General features: G+C 46.1%; 1 protein-coding gene and 1 pseudogene across 3 annotated transcripts in view; one reads left to right on the top strand and one right to left on the bottom strand.

Annotated features, from left to right (window-relative positions):
• SBF2 (SET binding factor 2) overlaps positions 1 to 16,323 on the top strand; it is a 503,560-nt gene extending 487,237 nt beyond the window's left edge. For all 3 annotated transcript variants that reach the window (XM_046014550.1, XM_046014552.1, XM_046014551.1), the window contains 8 exons: positions 3,536 to 3,662; positions 5,728 to 5,855; positions 7,299 to 7,532; positions 8,509 to 8,613; positions 10,510 to 10,703; positions 11,545 to 11,632; positions 13,406 to 13,537; positions 14,572 to 16,323. In XM_046014550.1, coding sequence (XP_045870506.1) covers positions 3,536 to 3,662; positions 5,728 to 5,855; positions 7,299 to 7,532; positions 8,509 to 8,613; positions 10,510 to 10,703; positions 11,545 to 11,632; positions 13,406 to 13,537; positions 14,572 to 14,670 — 1,107 coding nt within the window. In that variant the 3' untranslated portion in view covers positions 14,671 to 16,323. The remainder of the gene's footprint in view (positions 1 to 3,535; positions 3,663 to 5,727; positions 5,856 to 7,298; positions 7,533 to 8,508; positions 8,614 to 10,509; positions 10,704 to 11,544; positions 11,633 to 13,405; positions 13,538 to 14,571) is intronic.
• Positions 16,324 to 22,230: 5,907 nt separating this feature from the next.
• Positions 22,231 to 22,659, bottom strand: LOC123949759 (annotated as a pseudogene).
• Positions 22,660 to 26,781: the final 4,122 nt, after the last annotated feature.

A 26,781-nucleotide genomic window follows, 5' to 3' on the forward strand; every position in this document is an offset into this window, starting at 1 on the left:
TCAGTCTGATTTTTTTTTCATGGAGGAAATCCTCACATGCTTGTTTCTTAAACTGTGGCTAAAGAATTTTTTTTAAAATGCTTATATCTTCTTTTCTACTTCCAATAGACCTGATAATTAACCCCAGTTTAGGGGCAGATTGTTTTTCAACCTCAAGCAGTTAGCACCAGCAGGTGCCCTTGTGGCCTGCAGACACACAGACACACACGCGGTGCCCCCAAGTACTGACACCATGATACTATCTAAGCACCAATTACAGTTCAAGCAGGGTGAGTGCCAGTGGCCTTGAGAAGTGTCTAACCTTTCTAACATAATTGTAGGCTCTGGGATTTGTGGTGAGGCCCAGTCACTCAGTACAGTGGGCTGTGAAAGTATTTTTCCACTTGTAGAGGAGTTTTGCTTCTAGTCCTAGCATGTGATCTCCCTGAAATGCCTGTAAGTTCAACTTAAGGTCATACTCATTATCATTTCCATTCTACTTTGCCTCATAAATGGGTCTTCAAAATCATATACTTAAGCACATAAAGTGTCAGAATAATCAAGGAAAGATACAGATATGTATGAGGCAGTGGTTTCTGTGGAGAGTGGTCATTGAGAGAACGGTTTTGTTATTTGGAGCTTTGTTTAATAAAAGTTTTTTTAAAAGTTTTTAGAACCTGTTACGGACTGGGTCCGAGGAAATAGCCCTAAACTTTTCTTCCCCTGTGACTAACAAGGTTTATTCCAATGTCTGTTGGGGCAGAGTTGTTCTTGGAGCTCTCTCTCCTTGAGCACATTGCAGATTCCTCCTCCCTGAGACACTCAGATAGAAAGGAACCAAGTTCCATCCTGGGTCTGTCTCCTTCTATCCTACCAGCCACAATCTGAATCACCCCTCTCTATCATGTATACACTGGCTGTTGGAGTGGTGCCATTGATTCCAAACCAGGAGCTCGGGCTAGCGTGCACGCAGTTCTGACACCCTGAGATAGGGCACACCACCTGGCTATTCAGGGCCATGTCACAGTTGTGCCATGGAAAGCTGTCCCGTCTTATGGAGATCTGATGCAACAGGAACTGGCTGAGATCAGGGAAGCAGCTCCACAATATACAAGGCCACTGAACGAAAGTCACACTCCTAATATGTTTTCCTAAAATCCATTTTATTTTAATTACTTATGAGCTAAAATTTTAGTTCATTTTAAAAGCCAATAAGAAAATATTGTAGGGAGAAAAAACCTTTAATCACAGAAAACTAGGTTTCTAACCAGATGATAAACTTTGATAAATCAGTGATACCCAGTTCATGACTTTAAATTCTCACTGATCTGTTAGGCAGTAACATCAACATATTACACACATGCCTGCTCACTTTGGCTGGCCAAATGTAGGCCTATATTGCCAAATTAAACATGGAGAGAAAAGCTGGCTTCTAGACAGCCTGCCTAACATGTTCATTTGAAACAGCTTTTAAGCAAATATAATGGTGATTGGAACTTATCTCAACCAAACAGAATTCTCTAATGGTCATGAGAGATTGAGCAATATAGAGGTGGGATTGCAAGGTGGATTGGAGTGTCACAAGGTCATCAGCCTACCTTCTGTGAACATAAGAAGGCTCCACAGAGTCTGCATACAGCGTGTCTAAAGTACGCTTAGCTCAGTGACCGTTCCAAGCCCTGCCTTGCTCCTGCTCTCCCATATCATGCCTTCATCCTTATTCCTACGTCCAGTGACCTCACTGCCTAACTTAATGATCACAAATTAAGTTAAAAGGCATAAGCTCTTCCCCTTTGGCACTTGAACATCTCTTTCTTCTAATCTACTCATCTATCCCTCCTCATTTCCAAGCTATTCTCTATATCTGAGCCCTTAGCCTCATTCATTCTTGCTTTCCCAGGCCTTGCTCTCTTAGTTATCAGATCTTTTGCCACAATTTGTTCTCTCTCTACTGGCTTCTCCTGCATTGTCTTCAGACAGCCATATATTTCTTTTGTCCTGAAAAGATCTCTTGCTATACGCTGAACCACCATCTCCTCTTCTCGTTCCTTTCACTACCAAACTTCTCTGTACAACTTTTGTTTTATTACACACTACTATATACCACAAGTACCTGAAAAGCAAGTTATGACTTACGGTAATGTATATCTGTTGAGAACCTAGCATAGTATAAAGCAGTGAACGAGGCACAAACCTTGGGTTCTAATTTGGTCTCACTGCTTACTGTCAAATGACCTTGGGAAATTACTTAATCTTACGTATCCTCAGCTTCTTTGTTTCTAAATGAGGAGGGGGGGTGGGAATTATAATGCTTATCTTCAGAGGCTCTGAATAGGGATTTTTCCAAAGAAGACATACAGACAGCCAATGAGTATTATGAGAAAATGTTCAACATCACCAAGATCAGGAAAATGCATAATCAAAACCACAATGAGATATCACCACACATCTATTAGGATGGCTAGGATCATGAAGACAAGAGGTAACAAGTATTGGCAAGATAGAGAGAAAAGGGAGCCCTTGTGCATAGTTGGTGGGAATGTAGATTAGTGTAGCCACTGGAAAAGTAGTTCCTCAAAAAATTGAAAACGGAATGACCTTATGATCCAGCAATTCCACTTCTGGTTATGCATCCAAGGGAGTGAATTTGGTATCTCAAGGAGATAGCTATACTCCTGTATTCACTGCAGCATTCTTCACACTAGCCAACATATAGAAACAGGAACCTAAGTGACCATCTATAGATGGACAAAGAAAATGTTTTAGACATACACACACACACACAATGGAGTATTATTCAGCCATGAGAGAAAAAAAAAAAAAAAAAAGGAAATCTTGCCATTTGCAACAATGTGGCTGGACCTTGAGGGCATTATGCTAAGTGAATTAATTCAGAGAAGAATAAATTCAGTACGATCTCATTTACATGTGGAATCTAAAAAAGCCAAACTCATAGAGACAGTAAAATGGTGGTTGCCAGAGGCTGGGGGTTGGAGGAAATGTGGAGATACCGGTCACGGGGTACAAACTTCTAGTTGTAGGAGGAATAAGTTCTGGAAACCCAATGTACAGCCTGATGACTGTAGTTAACAATTCTGTATTATTTACTTGAAAGTTGCTAAGAGACGGGATGTTAAATGTTCTCACTAAGAAAGAAGCTTATGAATTTATGTGAGGGGATAGAGGTGTTAACTAATCCTATTGTGGTAATCATTTCGTAATAGATAATGTGTATCAAGTCGTCACATTGTATACCGTAAATTGACCATGTTATATGTCAGTCATATCCCAATAAAACCAGGAAAGAGTAATGCCTATTTTATAATGTTGTTATGGAGATTAAATGAAATTATGTTTATAAAAATCCCTAGCATGGTGTCTGGCATATAGTAGGCACTGGGAATGCCTGGTTCCCTTCCCACCTCCACTCATGATAGGGGCTCAGTCGAATGACCACACGGTCTCCCACAGATTTCAGTTCACTATTCAGTGGCATAGCATCCAGTTTTTGTTAAGTTTGATTTTTTTACTCTTTTCTTTGTCGTGTATGTTTCAGGTTCACAACCAATATCCAACGGAGTTTGAATTCAATCTCTATTACTTAAAGTTCTTGGCTTTCCACTATGTGTCTAATCGCTTTAAAACATTTCTCCTGGATTCAGACTATGAAAGATTAGAGCATGGTATGTGCTTGCACTCCCTTATTCCATCTTTTTTGTTAGTTTTGTGTGTTTTTAATTAAAATTTCTAGTAATATACTACCCCCAAGTGTGGCAGGGTCATTTTAGGGTTTTACCCTGAACTATTAAAGTAGAATAGATATGAATGAGTGCCCAAATTCTCAGATTATGTGCTGTGCTAACTCTTAGCAAAGGTGAAATCTGCTTACTATTTTAACATCTCAAAGTGGTATCACTGTTTAAAGAGAACATTTTACTTAGTTTTTCCATCCCTGATATACTCACTGTAGTAGGGAAAGCTCCTGCTTTTGGAGGCAGTGTGAATAGCAGGAGAGGCCATGGGCTCCGGAGCAAACAGACCAGGGTTCAGTGCCAGTATTTCCAGTACCAGCTGAGCACTTTGGACAAGTTAGGTGCCTTTCAGAGTTTCCTCAGTGTCCTCATCTCTAAAAATGATGACAATAATAACACCTACTCCTTTGGCCATGATGATCACATGAGGAAATAGTTTAAATTTCTTAGCACAGTTTTTAGCTTTTAATAATCATTCATTGAATTTTAGATATCCCCATCGTTATTATAATTTTTAATAGTAGTAATACTTGTAAAGAGTAGATTTTGAAAGTCACCTCTATGAAAACATTCCCCACAGGAATTTTATATTCTTACATTTGTTGTTGTTTTAGGGAGAAGGGAAGGGATGATACACCAGATCTTGTTAAGAAAACAGTAAAGGAAACAAAAATAGCTATTTCCAATATATGTACCTGGATATTCATAAAGAGAACTCTTCTACTGGTTAAAAATATTTACTGATGTCCTCAATTTAAAAAATGAAATCTGAAAAATGTTACAGTTCCAGTGATGCTATTAGGTGGTCTAGTAGGCTGTTTCATACTTTTGGTAAAGGAGACAGCACTGGTTCTTATTTATACTCCAGACCTTTTTGACTCATAGAATTGTCATTCCACATGTCATAATCAGAAACTAATTTCTTAAGCACTGTGTGTTGGAAAGACAGTAAGGAGAACTGATTACATTGGACATTGGAGTCCCTTAGAGAACTGTTAAAATGATGAGTATCTGGGAACCATCCTCAGAGATTCTGATTTAAGTGGTCCGAAGCAAGACCTAATAACACTGGGATATTTTAAAGCCCTTGATTTTTCTGATGTGTGGCCAGGGTTGAGAGCTACCACACTGGGCTCTGCGAGTAAAAGTTAGACAAGAAACAATAATTAGTCTTGGAGCCCTCTTGTAGGATTTTGTGCAGCCTTGGGCTTGAAACATCTTTTCTGATCAACTGGTAAAATGCTTGTTGACTTTTGACTCTGTCATTTCATTCAAAGCAAGACAGCACTGCTGAGAGAGGCACCCTTCCTGGCCCTTTGAAGAAGTACCCTCCTTCCTCACCCTTACACATCTTCTCTGTTAAAACCAGAGTGAGCTTATGTGAGTGGCAGATTGAGGGTTTGATAGGTATAGAATAAGATCAGAAAAAACCTGAAGTACCCTCCCACCTTTGGCTTTTGTTAAGTCACCCAAAGATACAGACCACACCCTTCTATCATCCAAAGTCTCCATGACCATGATTTGCAGCATATATAAACTATTTAAACAAGAAGAAACTTTAAACAGCTTCATAATGAACAGCTGACAACTGGAAAAAGAAACCTAAGATTATGTTTTTAACCGAACTTCATCACACCAACTCAGAGTCCTTCCCTTTTCTCCCAAAAAATGTATAGAATGACACCTGGCGTGGAGCTCTGTGAGTCTAGTTACAGATGTAGGATGTGGATTAAAAGAAGGTCATGATGTGCTGCTAAATACTTAGGAAAACCTTATCAGATGTTTTCCTTCCATTTGGGTTTGTTTCCCTATAGCAGTAAGTTCGTTCCTGTCCTTAGCTTTCCAGTGACCTCCTAAGGTTTCTGCACATACATTGCTGTTTTGAGAGCTGTAAGATAGAGTTCACTTTTCATCTGCTACATGCATCATAGTTTTAGGCAAACTGTTGATTTATTTGACTTTTGTTTATTGGGTTTGTTTGTTTTTTTATTTACAGGAACTTTGTTTGATGATAAAGGAGACAAGCATGCCAAAAAAGGAATTTGTATTTGGGAGTGTATCGATAGAATGCACAAGAGGAGTCCCATTTTCTTTAATTATTTATATTCACCAGTAGAAATAGAGGTATAGTAAGAAAGTATTTTTCATTTTCTGAATGTTTAGTGTTAAAGTTTTCCTTACTTTTTTTTTAAATTTAATTTCTTTCCAGTGTAACAGTACTCATTGTTTATGCACCACAGCCAGTGCTCCATGCACTATGTGCCCTCACTAATACCCACCACCAGGCTCCCCCAACCTCCCACCCCCCGCCCCTTCAAAACCCTCAGGTTGTTTTTCAAAGTCCATAGTCTCTCATGGTTCATCTCCCCTTCCAATTTCCCTCAACTCCCTTCTCCTCTCCATCTCCCCATGTCCTCTGTGTTGTTACTTTTAAGTATATATAAGCTCTTTAAGCTTTTTATAAACATTGGACTAGGAAGCTATTGAAAATACCAGAAGCTATTTAAAAGTTTGATACACCATGGGTTTGGGTTATGATGGAATGGAAACTGTTCTTCATATTCTTGACCATAAAAATTAGGAGCTGGACCCCCAAATCTAGAAAGGGTAACTTAAAGAAAGTCAAAGCAAGGCAACTTTCCACAGGATGAAAGACCAAACAAAACTTGAAACCGCAACTGGTTATCTAAGCTGAAAAAAAAGGTCTAAAATACTTTGGGAAAGATTCTTTAAAGTCCACTTATACCAAAGCCATGGGAAGCAGGGATGTTTGGAGCCCAGCCCAAGAAGCATGACATCTCAGGGGCAACCGTGCTGTGTGATGCACGTCCGTACGAAGTAAGCTCTGGGATGGGACGGACCGGTGTGATGAGCAGGACCACCTTCCTCAGGGGCAAGAAGGTCCCTGTCCTTGGCTCCATACTTAGGACCCCACTCTGGCCCTTCTCCAGCAACCCCTTCCTCATAAGATGCAGAACACAAAAAAAACAAGTGTTTGTGCTTAGATACTCCTTCTTTATCTAAACCATGCTCTGCTACCCCAAAATTTCTTACCCAAATCCAAGTTACTAATGAGAATACTTCCAGTCTGTCTCCCGAGCCAGTACATGTGCCCTTCAGCCCCATGTGTGCCTAAGAAGTAGCTGTTTGGCAGGGAGTAAACAGGGTTTAGCCTTGTGGGTTGGAGTATATATTACACATTCATAAAAGACCCTCACAATATAGGACCGAGCCAAAGTGAGAGGAGCAGGGACTTGGGCCAAGGAGTCTGATTGCTGGGCCCAGCTTTTCCAGTGCTACCACTGTCTGGTGTAGAATTCTAAGGAGTCCAAGCTCTCTCATTTTGAGAGAGTCATTAGGAAGTTTTATTTATCAAGGTAGGAGGAGAGACATATTTTATTTAATAGTTTATCTTAATGTATAACACTTAAATATTTAGAATATGGTGTTGAACATCCATTCATGCTCTTGCCCTAGACCCTGCAGATGTTAGGGGCCAGGCTACCTGTGCACTTGAGGTACTTTGAGGTCAAAATGAAACTATATTTCAGAATTCTCTTTGAACAGGCCCTGAAGCCCAATGTAAATGTCTCCAGCCTCAAGAAGTGGGATTACTACATAGAGGAAACCCTTTCCACAGGGCCTTCATATGACTGGATGATGCTAACTCCCAAGCAGTTGCCCTGTGAGGACGCTGAAGCAGCCGGAGGAGCTGGGCTCCAGAGCCAAAGGAGAACGGTGTGGCCATGCTATGACGATGTCAGCTGTGCTCAGCCTGATGCACTTACCAGCCTCTTCAGGGTAAGTCAGGCCACGGAGACATGCATGTAGGGCACCTGAGGCCTCAGGAACCAGGTTGAGTTAAAACTGGCTCTCAGACTTCTAGACATGGCTCTCTTCCCTCTGGGCTAGTGTTCTACGTGGCACCCTAGGAGGGTGAGGAAACCGAATTTGCTCCCCAGCAGCAGCAGGGGATCAGACTCAACTGGAAAAGAGTTAAAAAAGTAAGTTTTCCAGCATTATGAGGAAGCAATCAAGCAAATGGAGCAATTTGCAGCTTCTCAACTCTTTTAGCTGCCCAGCAGCCTGAGTCAGTCCTGGGTTATGGCTTTTGTGGGTGCTTTGCTTCCTCTGGTCAGAAGTGTGGGTAGTTGATGGCCTGATGGGCATGCTGCCAACCATCTTCTCCAGGGAATATTCTGGAGTGAAACAGTCCCAGCAGTAGCCACCCTGATGAGAACAGCAGCCCGGAGGAAAGGGTTTGAGCCCTGATCTGGGCCAAACAGTTCCTGAAGAGTCTTCCTCCCTTCTTGTGACGGGTGGGGCATAGGTGTGCTGCAGAGAAGGCGCTTCAGAGGGCAGCTGCTCTGCTCACTGGCATCCCTCTCCAAAGGAAATTCCGTTCTTGGGCAGTTCTTGGCTCATTTTTTCCACATCCGGTTTTAAATCATCAGATGTGGGGGTTCCTCTTTCAAGAACAGACCTCCACCTTGCTGTTAGGGTTTGGACACCAGCCCAGTGCTTGACCTTTTGCTGTGGCCATCAGATTTCCTGTGGGGTGGCCAGAGGTGAAGGTGTACCTTTGCCACAGTACGTCACACCAGCTAGAGCTCCCACCCCAGTTCCTGCCTTGAGAGACCTCTGAGGCCACCAACTTTCTCTGCCTTCTGGCCGTGGTGTTCATTGGGCCCAGTACAGAGGAGATTTGGCTCTGGGGGCACATTCTGATTTCTATGAAATTCTTAGTGTCAGAAAACTCCTTTTAATTACTTCACAGGAAATTGAAAAATTGGAGCATAAATTGAACCAAACCCCTGAGAAGTGGCAGCAGCTGTGGGAAAGAGTAACTGTGGACCTTAAGGAAGAACCCAGAGTAGACCGTGTGAGTTGCTAAAATCTGTGAGGAGCTACTTCTGAGCTTTCTGAGTGTACTCAGTCAGGTGGGGCCTGATGCCTCAGGTAACCCAGGTGGGCTTATGGCCAGAGGGTGGGGTCATGCCCTGGAGGTCCAGGGCAGAAGGTTCCAAGTGACTGAATAATTCCTGAGTGTCTCACTTCACCACAGTGACATAAGACTTGTGTTTCAGGGCCCCGTACCCAGGGAAAATTACTGGGTTCTTTTCTATCTGCGCCTCTGTGGTTTCAGCTGATTTTCTACCACATGAGTGGGGAGGGAAACACCAGGACCATCTTTCCTTCAGAGAAATAGCCAGGGGAAAGAAAATATTTTTAAAAGACAAATTGTGCTACTTTCTGTTGCTCACACCCCCTTTTCTGTTTCTGAATTAAGAAACATTTATCATAACAGTATTTTAAAAACACATATGTTCTCCACTCTTCTGTTTTTGACTTCAACTTTTATCAGGCACGGAATAGGTGCAGGAGACCATGCTGAGCCCCACTCGCACTTTAGTGTCCTCAGCAGCCCACAGGGAGGGGGTGGCATCCCTGCTCACATGCGAGGGGACAGGTACAGAGATCACACACCTCATATTTGATACAGCCACCATCAAACCCACTTCAGACTGGCTCCAGATGCAACGGAAGGGAGGTCAGGACAACCATGGGTGTTCTGAAGAGGACCTCACATGTCCCAGAGGGACAGGGAGAGTGGGGCACAAAAGAAAGCCTCTAGCATGCTGAGAAGGGGTCCTCTAGGCACTCACTCTTGCCTTCAGATGGCAACTCAGGGAACTGTTGTCAGACCACAGGCAGGTGGTGTCTGACTTTAATTCTCAGAAGCTTTATTCTTTAATTCTCAGAAGAATATTCTCAGAAGAATAAAACCATTTCTTGATATTTTTTCTGATTATGAGAGATACATTTATTCTTTTAAGTAAGATAATACCAAGATAGTTATAAGCAGAGGATAAAAATCACCTACAATTTATAGCCTAGAAATAAATTGCGAGCTGTCAAACTTATTGTATCGTTCTAAACACACATAGAAAGGGATTTACTATGCATACTGTTTTAAAACCAGCCTTCTGGAGCGCTTGGGTGGCTCAGTAGGTAAGCATCTGCCTTCAGCTCAGGTCATGATCCCGGCATCCTGGGCTATAGTCCTGCATCGGGCTCCCTGCTTAGCAGGGAGTCTGCTTCTCCCTCTCCCTCTGCCATTCCCCCTGCTTGTGCTCTCTCTCTCTCTCTGACAAATTAATAAATAGTATCTTTAAAAAATATATATATGAGGCATATGTGACCTTCCATTTGTCACTGCATATGTCAGCACAGCAGTTCTACTGGCTGTCTAGAATTCCACTCTGTGGAAATACCATTTTTTTAACCAGTCCCCTAATGATAGACATTTACATTGTTTCTGGTCTTTTATTATCATAAACAACTCCAGGATAAACATTTTTGTATGTGTATTTTTTTTAATATTTTATTTATTTGACAGAGAGAAATCACAATTAGGCAGAGAGGCAGGCAGAGAGAGAGAAGAAAGCAGGCTCCCCACGGAGCAGAGAGCCCTCCCTGGGGCTCGATCCCAGGACTCTCGGATCATGACCCGAGCTGAAGGCAGAGGCTTTAACCCACTGAGCCACCCAGGCGCCCCTGTATGTGTATTTTTTTAATTGCACCTTGAGTTATTCCGTTTTCTCTCCTTGAGATAAATTTTTTAAAATGAAATTACTGGATGAGTTGCTCAATAAAATCTTTATAAGGCTTTCCTAGTTCTTTTTTTTTCTTTAACTTAAAATGCAAATTTATCATCTTACAGTTTGGGGGGGTTATTATTTTTTTTTTTTTTTATCAAAGTATGGGTTTTTTTCAGCTGCAGAGACACCCTTCAGGCTCCCCAGGAATTGTGTCTACCAACCTGACCTCCTGTCAGAAGAGGTCTCTGCTGCACCTCCCAGACAGCAGCGCGGGCCAGGAGCACAGCGCCGGTGTCTCCCCGTCCAATGGCGTGGACCGCAGAGCAGCCACGCTGTACAGCCAGTACGCGTCCAGGAATGACGAGAACAGGTGGGCGTGCTGAGCCGCTGGGCCTGGGCAGGACAGCCTTCTGTAACCTTGAGATGGATTTGCTTTCATTCTTCGTTTCTGTTGTAAATGTGTCAGATGGCTCTTTGAAGAGGAGAAGTCAAAATTCCAACTAAAATAACGCCAAGAGGTTATGGTGATTTGTGGTTGAGTCCTCGTTATTATTATCTCATGCCTGTCAGATCGTTTGAGAGAGTTTGTGTTAGTCAGCACTTTTTCAGTGGCAGACATCAGAAGTTCAACACTAGCTTAAGCAAAAAGGAATTTACTGGCGCGCCTGGGTGGCTCAGTGGGTTAAAGCCTCTGCCTTCGGCTCAGGTCATGATCCCAGGGTCCTGGGATCAAGCCCTGCATCAGGGTCCCTGCTCAGCGGGAAGCCTGCTTCCTCCCACCTCTCTCTCTCTGCCTGCCTCTTTGCCTACTTGTGATCTCTGTCAAATAAATAAATAAATAATCTTTTTCTTTTTTTAAAGGCATTTACTCACAGACACTGGGAAGGCCAAGGATGTGCCAGTTTCACACAGTTTTCTTCTGGCTTCTATTCATTTGCTGGCTCTGTTTTCCTCTAGTGGTTGCATCATTCCCAACATGGCACAAAAGATGGCTGTAGAGAGCTCCAAACCTTACAAGTTTGGTAATTCCAGCAAAAAGAAGCAGTCTTTCCCCCAAAGGTCTAGTAAAAAAGATTCTGGAGAGAATTCTGATTGGCTTTTTTGGGGACCATCAAGGGAAAGAGAGGCTTGACAAAAACAACAGACATCCCCTTCATAGCACTTTTTAAATGAAAAACCAAAATTAACTGCCCTGTCATCATTTCTTCTAGGTCCTTCGAGGGAACGCTTTACAAAAGAGGGGCTCTGCTGAAAGGTTGGAAACCCCGTTGGTTTGTGTTGGATGTAACAAAACATCAGGTAATAATGCTGTCAAAACTTACAGAAAATCACTTCTCTCTAGGCTAGACTGTGGCCTCATTCTACCTTAGAACTGACCTGTCAGCCTGGAGGCAGAGAACCCATTTTGTTTCTCAACACATTCATCTCTAAAATGGAGTCTGTTGAGGGGCACTTGGGTGACTTAGTTAAGCATCCAGCTCTTGATCTCACTCAGGTCTTTATCTCAGGGTTGTGAGTTTAAGCCCCATGTTGAGCTCCATGCTGGACATGGGGCCTACTTTAAGATAAGATAAGATGTATAAAGTAAAATAAAAAATAAACGCTGTTGAGAAAGATACAAACTGGTACCCCTGTACAGTGTTCTGTAGGACCTGCACCCAGAAGACCATCTCTACATAAAGATCTTAGGTGGGGACCACATTTCCCTCTGCTCAGGGCATTTCATAAAAATTACAGAATCTTTGTGGAAGAATATAGAGAATTTATTTACAAATATGCAATAGAAGCCCTTTAGGGGAGGTTGTACTTTAACATAACAATGTCTCTGAAATCATAAAGAACACGCTGTGGAGACAAGTTCCATTAAACCACTAAATATAACACAGGACAATGTCATAATTTTTCTATTATTTATAATTACACCAAATTATACTTGCATTCTTACCAACTTTTGGATTTCTTGAACACAAAACCTACAGTTTTCCATTTTCGACCTACTTCTGCACATGCCTGACTGGAGAACAGAGGTAAGTATGAGGCCAGGCTATAGTGACAGAGGCACTAGACACTTCTCTGCTGTGTAAGTTACAAAGTGATACCCAGTCCTGGCACATAATAACTACTCAATCAAATGTTGAGCTAGTTTTTCAAAAATCATTTTATATCTACATGCTGTCTGGCAACTTACATTTTTATATAATATAATTGAACGTATTTTCCTACCAGTTCATACAGATCTTCCTTATCATTTTTGAAAAGTTACAGTATTCCTTACTGCTGATAGAATTAACCAACCATCATTTAATTAATACACACCCCCATTGAAAGACAGATATATCTCTTCCGTTTTTAGCTAATAAAAATAGTGCTGAAGGAAACCTCTTTCTCTGTGTCTCTGCATGCTTGTGGGAGTGTTTCTGCAGAGGTGAGAAGGACATATCAATAGGCATAAACATTTTAAATTTTAGTTGCTGTTGCCAAATTTAGTCCAAAGGGTTTCTAACAAATTATATCCCCACTAACAGTGTTTGAGAATACTTAGTGCCTTACAATCAACCTGAATATTATCAGCCATTTTTAATATTTCTTTATCTAAGTGAAAAGTGAAATCTTACTGATTACATTACCTTTCTTCCATCACCAAGGTTGCTCATCTTTTCAGATGTTTATAGGTCATTTGTATTTCTTCTGTGACTTGCCCATTGAGCTTTTTTTAATCATTTTTCTACTAGATTATTTATCTTTTTCTTAACGATTTCTAGGAATTCTGTACATATTCTAAATAACCTCTTTTTTATATGTTACATATATTTTTTACAATTGTTAGTTGACATTTAATTTTATTTTTAATATGTAATATTTTTATGCATTTAAATTTCAAAAAAAAATAAGTCTTGGATTCCTCCTTTCTGTCAGCCACCAAGAAAGCAAGCAGTGTTTTTATTTTCTTATTTATTCTTTTAGGCATAGGTTAGCAAGATACAGAGGAAGGTCTTCAAATACATTTTGAAAAGCCATGCCATTTTCCCTTTCTGTGTGTCTTATATCCCACCTGTATCCTTTTGGTTCCAGCTGCGATACTATGACTCAGGTGAGGACACAAACTGTAAAGGCCACATCGATCTGGCTGAAGTAGAAATGGTCATCCCTGCTGGCCCCAGCATGGGAGCCCCAAAGCACACGAGTGACAAGGCTTTCTTTGATGTAAGTTGATCTTACTTGTCTTTTTCTCACTCTGTCTGTACATGACTCCTTACAATCCATCCATCTACAAGAATTATGGGGCCTCAGAGCAATTGATGGAGACAGCAGTTAGGTGCAGACCCCCTGGCTATGGGAATTGCTACAGAATTTGAATTCAGCACTCAATGCCCAAATCTGACCTCTCCCGGCTGTTCAAATGTCTCAAAAAGGCTGCATATTACTTTGCACAAAGGACTTCTTCAGCGGGTATCCAGCCACATATGGAGGAAAATGAATTCCCTGTTAAATATTGTTACTTACTTTACTCACCACCTACTGTCAAGAACAGATGCTACTTCCCTTTGGTTCCAGCGGTCTTCATGCTTGACCATCCATAAAAATTGTCCATAGTCATACATGATGACTGTTTGCCCTAACATCTTCAGCAGCCCTTAGGTGAGCCTTGGGGCATTTTTTGGGCAACACGATGGGGTTCTTACCTAGTTCCCATAGCCAAGCAGGGCTTCATAGAGAGCACAGTCATACTCGAGGGCTCTGTTCTGGCTATGAAGCAATTTTCCTGAGTCTGGGCTTCCAGGGTGGCCCCAGCTGAAGCCTTTAGAGAAGGGGATGGAAAGAGGACAGGAAAGGCAACTTCCTTGTGGATGATTCTCAGGCTTCACAGAGGAGCATAGGAAGCTTCCTTGGCACCTTTGCTGCATCTCTGCAGTGCATGCGAGAGGCTAGAGACTCCGCAGCCCTTCCTGACCCTCCTTCTTAGTCAAGGAAGACCCCAGGAAAATCCAAAGTTAGGCTCTCCTAGCATGTCTCCTTTTCTGCCAGTGCCCTTCTGTTAACATCTGCAGTGACTTTGGGGACCAAAAACACAAAATGACTGTCAAGGCAATGACAGTATGGTAGTGGAGGGAAGAGAGAACATAGAGGTTCTGGGGTGGCATGGGAAGGGAAGTTCACTGGGATTGATTCGCACACTTGCCCAAAGCCATAGAGCAGGCCTGCCCTTCATCTGTGCTTCTCGTCTTTCGGTTTTGTAGCTCAAGACCAGCAAACGTGTGTATAACTTCTGTGCCCAGGATGGACAGAGTGCCCAACAGTGGATGGACAGGATTCAGAGCTGTATCTCTGATGCCTGATGTCCCTGGTCAACCCAAGCAGAAGAGGGAGGAAGGACTCAAGCTGTCAGATAGAACAAAGTGCATGAATCCTTGAGGAGCTGACAGCTTCCTGCTTGGTTCTAAAGAGTCATCCCAGGCCTGAAGTTCTCCTGCCCAGTCTTACCCAGTGCCCTCTTTGAGCAGTTGCTATGTCTGCTTAGCCTGACTGAATGCATCCCAGAGGGCTGGCCAAGAGCCCCAGGCACTCCCTGTGTCTTGCACTAGGTTGTTCTAACAGGGTCTTAGTGGTTAGGGACCAGAAGAATGCTTCCTGAGCCAACTGTCATCCATCCCCTAGGCAAAATGGCTACCATTTACTTGACTCCTTCTTGATGAAACTAGATCCTTTTTGTTACCAAGGTCATAATTTCCTTGGAGAACTTTCTGACAAGCAAAAATCAAAACTCTCCAAGATGATCTTTCATTCTGTCTGGAACAGGTTTCCCAGCAGAATAGTTCCTACTCTTACTGCCTGACCTTAGAGATGCTCAGTTCTCTGGTGCTGCCTAAAGGTGCTTCCATAACCCCTGCTTGGCCACTGGGGATCATACAAGAACCTCAGTGCTCAGTGGCAGGCAAAGGGGGCGCACACAGGATTCTCCTGAAGGAAAAAGATGGCAGGGAATGATGCAACAATGACCAGGCCAATGCAGGAAAATATTGCTTCCAAAACACTGAATTTTCTAGGTCAAAGGTACCCTGAGGATCCAGGACTTTGTGTTCCTATGTATTCTTCTGCTCCCTGACAGCTTCTTACACGAAATAACATGCAAAAAGCCGAATGCACTAACTCACAAAATAAACCCTTGCACTGAACTCTTAATGAAGTGAAGATGTTGGAAAGACAGAAGCCAGCTGTCCATGAACACAGCACACCTGTGACAGGCTGTCTAGACAGCAGTCACATGGTGGCATGATCAGATGCCCAAACAGCACTTCTGCACATGAACAGTAAGCACGGTCAGTAGATTTTCTTTACTTTTGATAATATTGTCTTTGTTCAGCTGAAGATCTGGGGAATGCTGTGTGTTCCCCGCCAGCGGCAGCAGCGAGATCCGTGCTCACAGGCGCTGCGGCCGCCTGGAGTCAGAGGTAGCTAGAGCATCATTTTGAAATGTTAATATGTTAAATACCAAACTAATATTTCAAAAATATGTATATATGATTTCTATATCCTTGTTTTTCAGATAGCCTACTTATAATTTAATATAAAATTAACTGATTCATGCATAAGATTTCATTCATGAAAATAGTTCCCCTTTTAAAAGATAAAAATCCACTTTGTAGATTACAAATAAATCAGATTTTCAAATTTAAAATTATCTACACACTAGGAAATAGAACTGTGTTAATATATAAGAAATTGGGGGAAAATAAGAATGAAGGATTTTTCTATCATTTTCATTTTATAAATTGCCACCTGTGAAAATGATTTTTGCACATTATTTGTATTTTTTCTTTGTATATGAAATAATTTTTGTACTTTGTAAAATATGGAGCCCATTGTACCTTCAGCTATTTGAGACTGTGCACAGTGCTTCTTTTATAACTGGATTCTTTTAACTTTCGTAAAGGTGTTCCATGCCTTACAGTCACTAACCACCTTGAATTAAATTTATTTCTTAAGAAAAAGTATCCTCATTTGCTGTGAAATAAAACTCACTGTGTAGTGCATACCACTCAGAAGGCAACATCCAGGATTTATGTATAAGACTAAAAATTCAAGGGTGGAACAGCCCATTTCGTGCCTTGCTTAAGTGGTCACTAGACACTGGACATGCCGGCGTGAGCTTCTGGGCTCTAGACACACAGCCGCCGAGTTTAGGTAAGAGACCGGAAGCCACTCTTCCCACCCTGTGCCTCTCATGGCTATGTGAAATTGGTGGAGTCCTTTTCGTCTTCTGGGTCACAGGTTGACCACCTATGTATGGTATGTGGCAGTTAGTGAGAATTTTAGGCAGGAACAACTGAACTGTAGTCAGGTGGCTGGCTTTTCTGTTTCAGGAAATCATTAAAACAGCACAAATGAAGGATCGGTGATTTCCGTTCTGGGCAACGTTTCTTCTGGTTGAACCCTTGAGTTTACTTTGGGGACCTTAGCTACATCTCAACATGGAACCAACAGAATTGGGGTTCTCACCCCAGGGCTGAACCTCTCAGTCTTTTGATATCCAGGATCCCACTCTGAGCCAGGCAGAACGGGCCCCCGGAGCCTTCAGGTTGCCTCAGTCTAGAGGGCTCAGGTGATCCAGGCAGGGGCTCTCAGGCTTCACTGGTCCCAGGATTCTGTCCCTGCTTTGTCCCTGAAATTCACTCACAAGGGATACTACTGAGATTGGGGGTTGAGTACAAGAATATCCGGATGCCCTTCGTTCTTCAGGTCTTAGCTATGAGGGGGGGGAAGAACACTGGATTCCAAGGAAGAAAGATTAAGGCCTGGCACCTTGTAAGGAGCTTAGCTGCCACCACCCCTCCCCCGTGGCACTTGTGACAAACCTTTCTATGGCTGGGCTCTGGAAAGATGCAGATCCTGAAAGGAGCACATTGTACAGGTCCCGCTTCCCAAGCCCTTTGGCCCAGGTTCGTTCTTCTCACTTCCCCAAGCCCTCTGCCCATTGGCCTCTGTTCCAGAGCTAGAGCTTAGACTGCTAATGGCACAGCATGTTTGCTTCTCAACAGAAAGTGACATTTCTAGATACTTCATTGGGAGTTCTCTTAAGAGTTATTAAGTAACCCCATCATCCCATAGAGAATTTCTGAACCATCTCAGGGTGATAACTGGGAAATGCCTTCAGCAACAGCCACTGGAGCTACAGGTTAAGCAAAGAATGAGGCAGTATTGATGCAGACAGAGGGCTTCGAGCAGCACTGTCAGATACATAAAGCAAGCCATATAATGTACGTTTTTTAAAGTAAAAAAACAGATGTATCATCTCCCACTCCAATTTCTCGCCCTTCATTTTTCCCTTCGAAACAAATGGAGGGTTTTAGAAAGAGGGTGTGGGGAGGTGGGTGAGCCCGGGGATGGGTATTAAGGAGGGGACGTACTGCATGGAACACTGGGTGTTTTACACAAATGATGAATCATGGAACACTACATCAAAAACTAATGGTATACTGTATGGTGACTAACAACACAGTAAAAAATAATAAAATTTTTAAAAAACAGATGGAACTGATTTTAATAACATTTCATCTTATTTTTAATATATTTTTACTTAACCCAGTATAACAAAAATATTATTTCAACATGTAATCATTCCAAAAAATTATTAATGCTGTATCCCCATGCAGTTTACCCATTGCCCTTTGCCCTACTCGGGCTCAATCCCAGAGGTAGTTATTCCATCTTACGGACTGCTTCCAGGCCCATCCGTTTTTATGACTTGATGCATCCAACAGAACCCAAGTCATAATGGACAGTTTCAGATGTCCCTCTTGGTGTACTTTGATCAAGTGTTCTGTCTCTAGTAACATGCTAGAAACTGTTCCTCAAAATGGTGTGTAATTCGCTGTTGCTATTAACATGGCCCTGCCGTGGCATCCAAGGGGCCTGCTTTGGGACTTTCCCACTGAACCTTGCCATAAGCTCCATACTACATCTTTCCCCTCTCCCACTGCCAACACTCCCAACACCTCCAGCTTCCAAGCACAGTAGCCTGGCCCTCTTGCAGAGCCTTCTCCTGCTCTGGGACCCAGCTGCAGCCGACAGCCCTACACATCATCCAGAACACTGTGTTGTCACTAAACCCAGAGACAGCGGCCATCCACCGTGCTTCCTTCACAGTGGCAAGGGATAGAAGATACAATAATTTCTCTTATTCTTGACTTTCTTTTGCTGGCCACCGAACCCCTTAAAAACATCATTAAAGTGGCAGGTCCTTAAATCTTCATCAGTTTTATATGCTACACTCTGGAGTGCATGTGACTGAGCCATGGCCTCCAACACAGGACACCTCTTACTCATCCTGCCTGATCAGCACGAGGTCACTGATGTAATGGATCAGTGTGATGTTCTGTGGGATATCCACACGGCCCTGATCTCTTGACATGACATTAAGACAGAGGGCAAGGCAGTTTACACAACCCTGAGGCAAACTGTAAACGAATATTGTTGTCCATCCCATGTGAATATGAACTGTTTCCGATCCTCTTTTCCAATTGGAATGGAAAAGAACACATTGACCAAATGACTGCAAACCACATACCTATGGCCTTATTAATCTGCTCTAGCAATGATCCCATGTCTGGCACAGCATCTGAGAGCAGGGCTCCTCCTTCGTTCAGCCAGAGGCAGTCTAGCTAGTCTTCCTCTGGAATCCATCAGATTCATGCAGAGGTCAGATAGGTGAATTAAAAGGAGAAATGGCAGGGACCACCATCCCTTCGCCCTTTAAGTTGTTAATGGTGGCATTACTTTCTGCCATATCCCCTGGTATGAGATGAGATGTTTTCATTTACTACTTTGGGCAAAGAGAGGGAGCCAGGAGAAGGCAGCAGGTTCAGAAGTCTGCACATGGCATTCTCTGCTATGACTGCTCCCATCCAGTAAGCCAGTGACCTGATGTGGGGGTCACTCCAGCTGTCAGAGCACATGAGTTCTGATGGAGCACTTAGGTGCAAGGGACTGCTGGGCAACTTTGTGGACCCAGCGAGCCAACTGCAAGCCAGACCTTAGCTGTGACTCCCCTTTTCCCTGACCTGCAGGGGCCCCACTCTAAAAAAGGGCCCATGATGATGCTTTGAGTCTCATAGGTTCATATGAACTAGAACTCCAATATCTACTAGTCCCTTGTCTCTAGTGAACAGTCACCCAAATAAATGGCCATAGACCTTTGGGAGCAAACTTCAGGAATCATCATATATACTTGCTGCAGTTTTGCACGGTCCTTCCTCCTAGACCCTTGGCCCCTCTTTAGACTATGGGTTCCAGATCCTCAGACTGGCTCAGGTCTGGAAACTGAGCAAGGGACTAAGACTTTACATTGAGCCTGCCTCCTGCACCTCCATTCCTGTGGGCTTTTTTCATTGTACTTACGAAGCAGAACCTTACTGGCTGCCTGTTTTGCTCCTGGAGACACCATGCTCCATGTGCCTTCTCCACAACTTTCTGTGGGTTAAGCCATCTTGCCTACCCCTCCATCCTTACTGGCCTTACATAATACAGCCATTCCAGCACCCCCACTCTGGTCCAGCTTCTTTTATTTCTTCTTTACCATCTGCCAGGAAAACTCCGGTATTTCCACTTCACTGAATGTTGGCCACTGCTTTTTCCAGACTTCCAAGAGCCGCCCCCCCCCCCCCCCGCCAGCAGAATCTGCCCTATCGCCTCATGTCCCATCCAGGGTATTAAATCTATGTCTCAGGAAAGTGCCCCCAAATCCATGACATCTTGCTTATCTAGTCTTACATTCTAGCCCCTTTAATCAAGTGTTCCCCAAATCCAAGCCCAGGACCATTCTTCTGGCTCCTGCTAGTGTCTGTGATAGATTCTTTCATGTTACTCTCTTTCCTTCGCTATCAGGCTCAGTATGTCCCCAGCTGGATTATTCTGGAATTCAACCCTAATCACCGTCCTTGGCCAGCAGGGGAAGAAGCGGGGGCAACTCCCTAGAAGGTACCCGTGGCTCGGCAGGGGTGAGTGCCTTCAGCACAGCAGAAATGGTAGCTCTTAGGAGGATGGGGGGCCGTCTCTGTAAGTAAGCCTGGAGGCTCAGGAAGGCTGCAGCCCCCACATCCTCGGGGCATCCCCGCTGATGTCTTTATCTCGTGTCACAGGGTTCCAAACTTTCCCCACCAGGGCCTGACCTTCACAGAAGTAGCTTGGCTGAGCGTTCAGACTTATTTGTGCAACTCTGATCTTCAGCTGCCACTCAGCTGCATCTGTTCTCCATGGCTGGAGATAAGTGCTGCTTTGTAAGCTTCCGTGGAGGCTTGCTGGCTCGCACGCTGCCCCAGTAATGGCTTGTCAGTGGCCCGTGGTCCCTCTTCAGTCCTCCGCAGAACATCAGCTTGTGTTCACAGTAACCAGTAAGTTCTTGGCGGGCATTTTTCCATCCCCACCCACGCACGCCTACCCCCGCCTTATTTTTTAAATGTTTGGATCATCGCACCTACCACAACATTCCCCTCCCCTAGGAAATTTTCCCAGGTCTTTACCAGTGAAATCTTAGCATTTGAGCTGCTACCTCACTCAAGGGACTATCTGGACTATCAACCAGGTCGGCTTCCTCTTCCCCATCCGCTCTCAGGCCCAAATCCCTATCCTGCCACTGTTTCCTCAGACCACTTATGTTAGTTCTGGTCGTTCCACAAAGACAGGACTCTGTGTGCAAGAGACTTACGGGGGAACACGTGTGAGGAAAGATGAGCAGGGCACACGTCAGGGAGGTTGGGAGGGACGTGAGGCAGTGGTGTAGGTTTGACCCTGTGAATGAGACTGAAGGACAGGAGGCGGGGTGGAAGAGTCAGAGGCTGCCGTTGGGATCTAAAAGGAGCAAGGCCAATGGGGAGCCCTTGTGCTGTTAAAACCGCCTGTCAGAGAAATCTTGTATCTCCCAAGAAAGAACCCATCTTAGTCACTGGCTGAGAGCAGTCTGTGGGCCTCAGCGCAAACCCTGAGGCTATGAGAACGCAGCCATGGGGGTCAGTCTGAAATCCAAGAGGCGCATTTTCATGGCCACCATCCAAGTTCTAGGGGTTTCTCTCCATTGGAGCACTAGACCCAAAGGAGCAAAGATGTCTGCATTTTTCCACCTGAGGGAATATATACGGAAGCTCCTGTTTCTGTCACATACCAGCTTCTTTGGCCTAACTTCTCTGAGCCTTATTTTCCTCACCTATAGAATGGGAATAAAAGTTGTGATAATACATATGAAAGCACCCAGCACAAATGAATTCTCAGTATATCATTTGACTGAATCAGATTTATCGAAATACGTAATAAACACCCAGTACAGGCTGGGTTCCGAGGAGTCTGTGGATGAGTCAGAGGCCCAAAGAGTTGGAAAGAGACAGGCCATCTGTGGTGTGCAGAATAATGCCCACTGCCCCTGAAGACATCCACGGCCACATCCCCCAGAATTTGTGAACATGCTGCCTGCTGCCGCAAAGGAGCATTAAGGTTGCAGATGAAATTAAGGCTGTGAATCAGCTGACCTCAAGAGATCATCCTGACGCATCCAGGGCCATCACAAGGGTCCTTGTAAGCTGAGGAAGGAGGCGGAAGTGAGTGGTAGAGAGGGGCGACATGAGAGACATGGCCAGTCACTGCAGGCTTAGAAGATGGAAGGGGCCAGAGGTCGGGGGCCAAGGAACGTGGGCAGCCTCTGGAAGATGGGAAAGGTAAGAAAACATCCTCCCCTCAAGCCTCCCGCAGGAACGCAGCCCTGCCAACACCTGGAGCTTTGCCCAGTGAGACCCATTTGGACTTTAGACCTTCAGAACTGTAAGATGATAAATCTGGGTTTTGTTTGTTGTTGTTGTTACATAAATTAACCCATTTATTACAGACTAGTGTTGTTTCAAATGGTGAAGCTTCTACTGGTCTTTCAGCTCCTCAGTCTTCCGGTGGCGGGCTATACTGTGACGGCAGAAGTGGTTCTGTGGGTCCAGGCAGCACGCGTTCCACGTCTTCACGCAGGAGCCCCAATGCCAGATCCCCACAGCTCGTCTCTTCATCTTGGCTTTGCCACAGGAGGAGCAGGTGTACTTGGCATGCTGGCTTATTTCCATTTTCTTCACCATTTTCCTGAGGGAGGCACCACAACAGATCCCACACTTAGCAACAACCTTGCCCTTCTTGGTGCACGTCGCCATGTCACCAGATGAAGTCTGAGCCCAGAGAGCAATCAGTCTGCTGTTTGAAGCCTCTAAGTTGGCAGTAGTGTGTCACGACAGCACCAGAAAACAAACACAGGTTGATACAAATGACCTGCAGTGACAGAAGCGTGTGCGGGGCACAGAAGCCCAGGACAGGGATGCTGGGTGCGGGGTGGCCCAGCGAGAGGGGAGAGGGAGGTAGAGGGCCTGAGTGCCATGAGAGGTGTGGGATTGGGGGATTGCGCCAGCAGGGGCTTACTGCCAGGCCCTGACTGGCACGTGCCCACCCTGGTGACACAGGCACTTTGCATGCAGACACTGTCAGACACAGGCCCACCTGTCACCTACAGTCCACCTGTTTCTGGTGACCTCTCTCAACATCCACGTTTCCCAGGGACAGCTGAGTTTGGCAGGTGGGGTTGGGGAATCACTGCTGTGACCCCATCACTTGAGGCCTCACAGTGGGAGGCGGCTGGAGGTCATTTCTCTGCAGGGACTTCAGTAGGCAAGGTGCCAGGGAAGCCTGATGGGGTGCATGTTACCCCCAAACCTCCCACCGTGAGATGGAGCCTACCACAAATGGGGCAGTGACTCAAAACCACAGAGGTCGGGGCACCTGTGTGGCTCAGTGGGTTAAAGCCTCTGCTTTCGGCTCAGGTCATGATCCCAGGGTCCTGGGATTGAGCCCCACGTCGGGCTCTCTGCTCTGTGGAGAGCCTGCTTCCTCCTCTCTCTCTGCCTGCCTCTCTGCCTAGTTGTGATTTCTCTCTGTCGAATAAATAAAAAAATAAAAAATAAAAAAAACCACAGAGGTCCATCTTTCCATGCATTTGCTCATTATTCAGTCAGTCAGTACATTTATTGGTACTTGCTGTGTGCTGGTGCCTGTTGAGGCTGCTTTGGACCCCAAGTAAAATAAGCCACTAGCCACACCTGCAAGGTGTCCTATCCAGCGTAATCAGAACTGTGACCAGGTGGGGACAGTTATGGATGGAGACCGTCAGCCCAGCCTGACGCCCCAGGCGTCAGAGAAGACCTCCCAGCGTGAAAACTAACGTGACTGGAGTCATTTTAAACCAGAGTCGGGGGTGGGGGGCCCGCTGGTCACTACAGAGAAACCGCCTTACCTGCCCGTGTTTGAACGCGGCAAAATTGTCCACAGACTCAACAGGACAGCAGGCTTCTTGGCCATAAAACTGCTGGCTGTGGGCTTTGGAAAGACAGAGCAGGTCTCTAGAGCATACCAGGAATAGTTCCGTTTGTTAACCCAAGAGTCAATCAATGTGCACCCCGCAGCCAGGCAGCCTGTTAGCACCAAGTCATGAAAATGCCCCCCTTCCTCTCTCTCGTGAAATGCCTCGCTCTCGCCCGAACGCAGGACGCTTTTCCCGGTTACTGCCAGAGTCTGTGCTCAGCACACTGCAATTCTCGGATCCCAAATACACCCTCGTTTTCTTCTTGTTGTGGCTCCTTATTTTCGGGTTGACACCCGAATACGTGACATGGAGGCCAAGTCTTAGGACAAGAGGAAGCCAGCTGGGCAAAGGGGAAGGGCAGGAGGGCAAGGAAAGGCAGGTAAGCCAGGACGGGACATGTGTTTAGAAAGATCTCCCTGGTGAAGACGCACAGGGGGACTGGGAAGTGGGGGGCGGCTGGGGCTGTTGTGGTTGTTCAGATCTGAGAAGGCAGGCAGCAGGCCTGGAGAGACGTTCCTGAGGTGGCCTACCTGCTGGGGTCAGTGGGGAGAGAGGGGAGAGGGACAGGACTATCAGGTTGGTGCCCGAGAGACCTGAAAATGGCCACAGCCTCGGAGTCCAGTGGAGGAAGGATGGCCAGGCAGGCCCTGCTGGAGAGAGGGGTGGGCAAACATGCCAGGCTCTGGGAGGGCTTGTGTCCCACAGCATCAGGCAGGTGGCCCCCCTGCCCAAGTCACAGACACACCATACAACTTGAGAGAACTGCCGTGGCCACTCTCCGCTCTGCAGCTGAGGGCTCCCTGCTTTGGAGAGAGAGGTCAGATGCCCAGGTCAGACGGTAGTGTCTGATGGAGACAGGTTTGAACCCAGGCTTGAGTGACTGTGTCCCGATCTCGCCCTCCCCAGTCATCCATACTTCAACCAGGCCAGTCTTGGCACCAGAGAATGGAGATTACTAGGGACCGCTGACCTCCACCTCCCGACCAGCCAAGCCAGGCCACTTAGAGGGCCATTCAAGGCCAGGAGCACACTGCCATGACCTCGCCCTCCCGGGGACTTGACCAGGACATCAAGTTTCTTCTGTGGGTGGAATGAGCTAGGGCCTCCGGGAGAGGACAGAGGGGCCCACAGCTGACTCAGCTCCCTTACATTCTCTCCACACGGGCCACGCACCCCACAGACCATCTGAGAAGCATATATCCCTGTCTGGAAGCAAGGGTTCCTGCCTCCCTGCCAAGAAGAGCACAGACCTAGCCCAGCTCGTCCCCCACTGTCACACAGCTCAGCAAAGCTGGGCCTTCCAGGAAATGCACGCCCGGACAGAAGAAACAGTTCAGGGCTTAGAACAAGGACGCTCATGTGATCCTGGTGAGATCTGGTCCTGTCTGAGCCTGTTTCCTCATCTGAAATGTGAGGCTGGGCTCATTTACCCTAAAGCTTCAGCAGCTGTGACGCTCTTTTGTGTCTGCTGTACAGTCTCTGGCCCCATTCCAGCTGAAGGGTTGCACACCAGATGCCTGGTCCCTGCAGAGAACCCCCCGACTCTGGCCTCAGAGATCCACTTCCTCACTCCCCGCAGTTCCCCCGAGGTTCGAGGTTCAGTGCAGCCCCAGCCAGAGGAATGTGAGCCATTCCCGGCATCTCCTCCCCTGTGGCCAGCCCAGAGAGGGGCTGGGGCCTCTGGGCCTTTCTGACAGGAAATTAGCTGGGCCTGGCCTTCCCCACTACCAGCTGCTCTGCTGACCCTGACCCCATGTTTTCTGAAACCCGATACTGCTAAGTTCAGAGCCTCCTCTCCATTCCCAAGGAGGCCTGGGTGAGCTCTGCGTCTAACCTCCAGCCTGCATGCAGGTTCGCCTCCCTGCCCTGGAAACTCCAGCCCTACTGTGACCCTAAGCAGGCCCTACGCTCTCTAGGAGTCTGGTGTCCCCATGTCTGAGGCTTGAGGCAGAGCCCGTGTGCAGAGTGGCTACAACATGGAAAATGGCTTGGAGGGAGGCAAGTGAGAAGGGCTGTGGAGAGACCATGTGAGAGGCTGTTGTGATCCAGGGGAAGAGTGCAGGTGGTTAGGATTAGGAAGGGGCAGTGAGGCTGTGAAGAACTGAAGAGTTCAGAGCTATGGAGGCAACAGGATGAAACAGGTGGTGGTCTGGCCACAGAGGCTGCAGGGTGTGTGAGGCCCCCTAGCTTCCTGAGTTGCAAAGACTCCTGGGGAGCAGCAGGGGCTGAGCAGGGCTGTGGGGGAGGACCCCAGTTTGCCTTGGATCCTCCAGGCTAAGGTGCCTTTCAGATGCCCTAGTGAATATTTGGATACAGACAGGAATGAGCCGGAAGTGCACACTAGGGAGGCAGGAAAGTAGATGGTAACCCAAGCTGAGAGGCGGACGGGGGGCCCCAGGCGAGAGTTCAAAGAAGAGGAGAGAGCCAGCCTGCGCCCAAGGACACTAAAGCTGAGTGGCCGGCGTGGACCCGGAAGGAGCCACGACCGGAAGGAGCGGCCGGAGATACAGGAACAACCTAGAATGCTGCGCCTCGCAAGGAAGGTAAAAGGGCAGTTCGAGAGGCCAGCGCTGAAGGCTGCTGGACAGCTGGGAAGAGCAAGACTGGACAGTGTCCTGGGGTCACTGACAACTTCAGGGCGCACATTCTAGGTGAGTGAGGGGCCGATGAGGCAGGCTGCAGTGGGCCAGAAGGCCGTGAGAGGTAAGCAGTGGAGCGGCCTGGGGAGGAACTGCCCTGTGCAGCGGCAGGGGGACTGTGGGGTCAAAGACAGGATCTGGCTTGTTCGTGTTTAGGGCGAGCGAGAAGCGAGCGAGTTTACGCGTAGCCACCGAGGCTGGTCACCGAGGGGTTGATAATAGCCACGAGAGCAGGGATGACCCTCAGAAAGATGGCCTGGAGCCTGCAGGGCTCCTAAGAGGGCCACTCCGCACCTCAGGGCCCGAGCTCCAGGGAAGTACGCGCGCGGCCACTCTGCCTGGGCTCCCCGCCGCCCCCGCCCAGCGCACGCACGCACGCACGCACGCGCGCGCGCGCCTGAAAGCCTAGGGAGCCCGGCGTAGACCTCGGCCAC

Source organism: Meles meles, chromosome 8 (assembly GCF_922984935.1).
Source record: "Meles meles chromosome 8, mMelMel3.1 paternal haplotype, whole genome shotgun sequence".
Lineage (NCBI taxonomy): Eukaryota > Metazoa > Chordata > Mammalia > Carnivora > Mustelidae > Meles > Meles meles.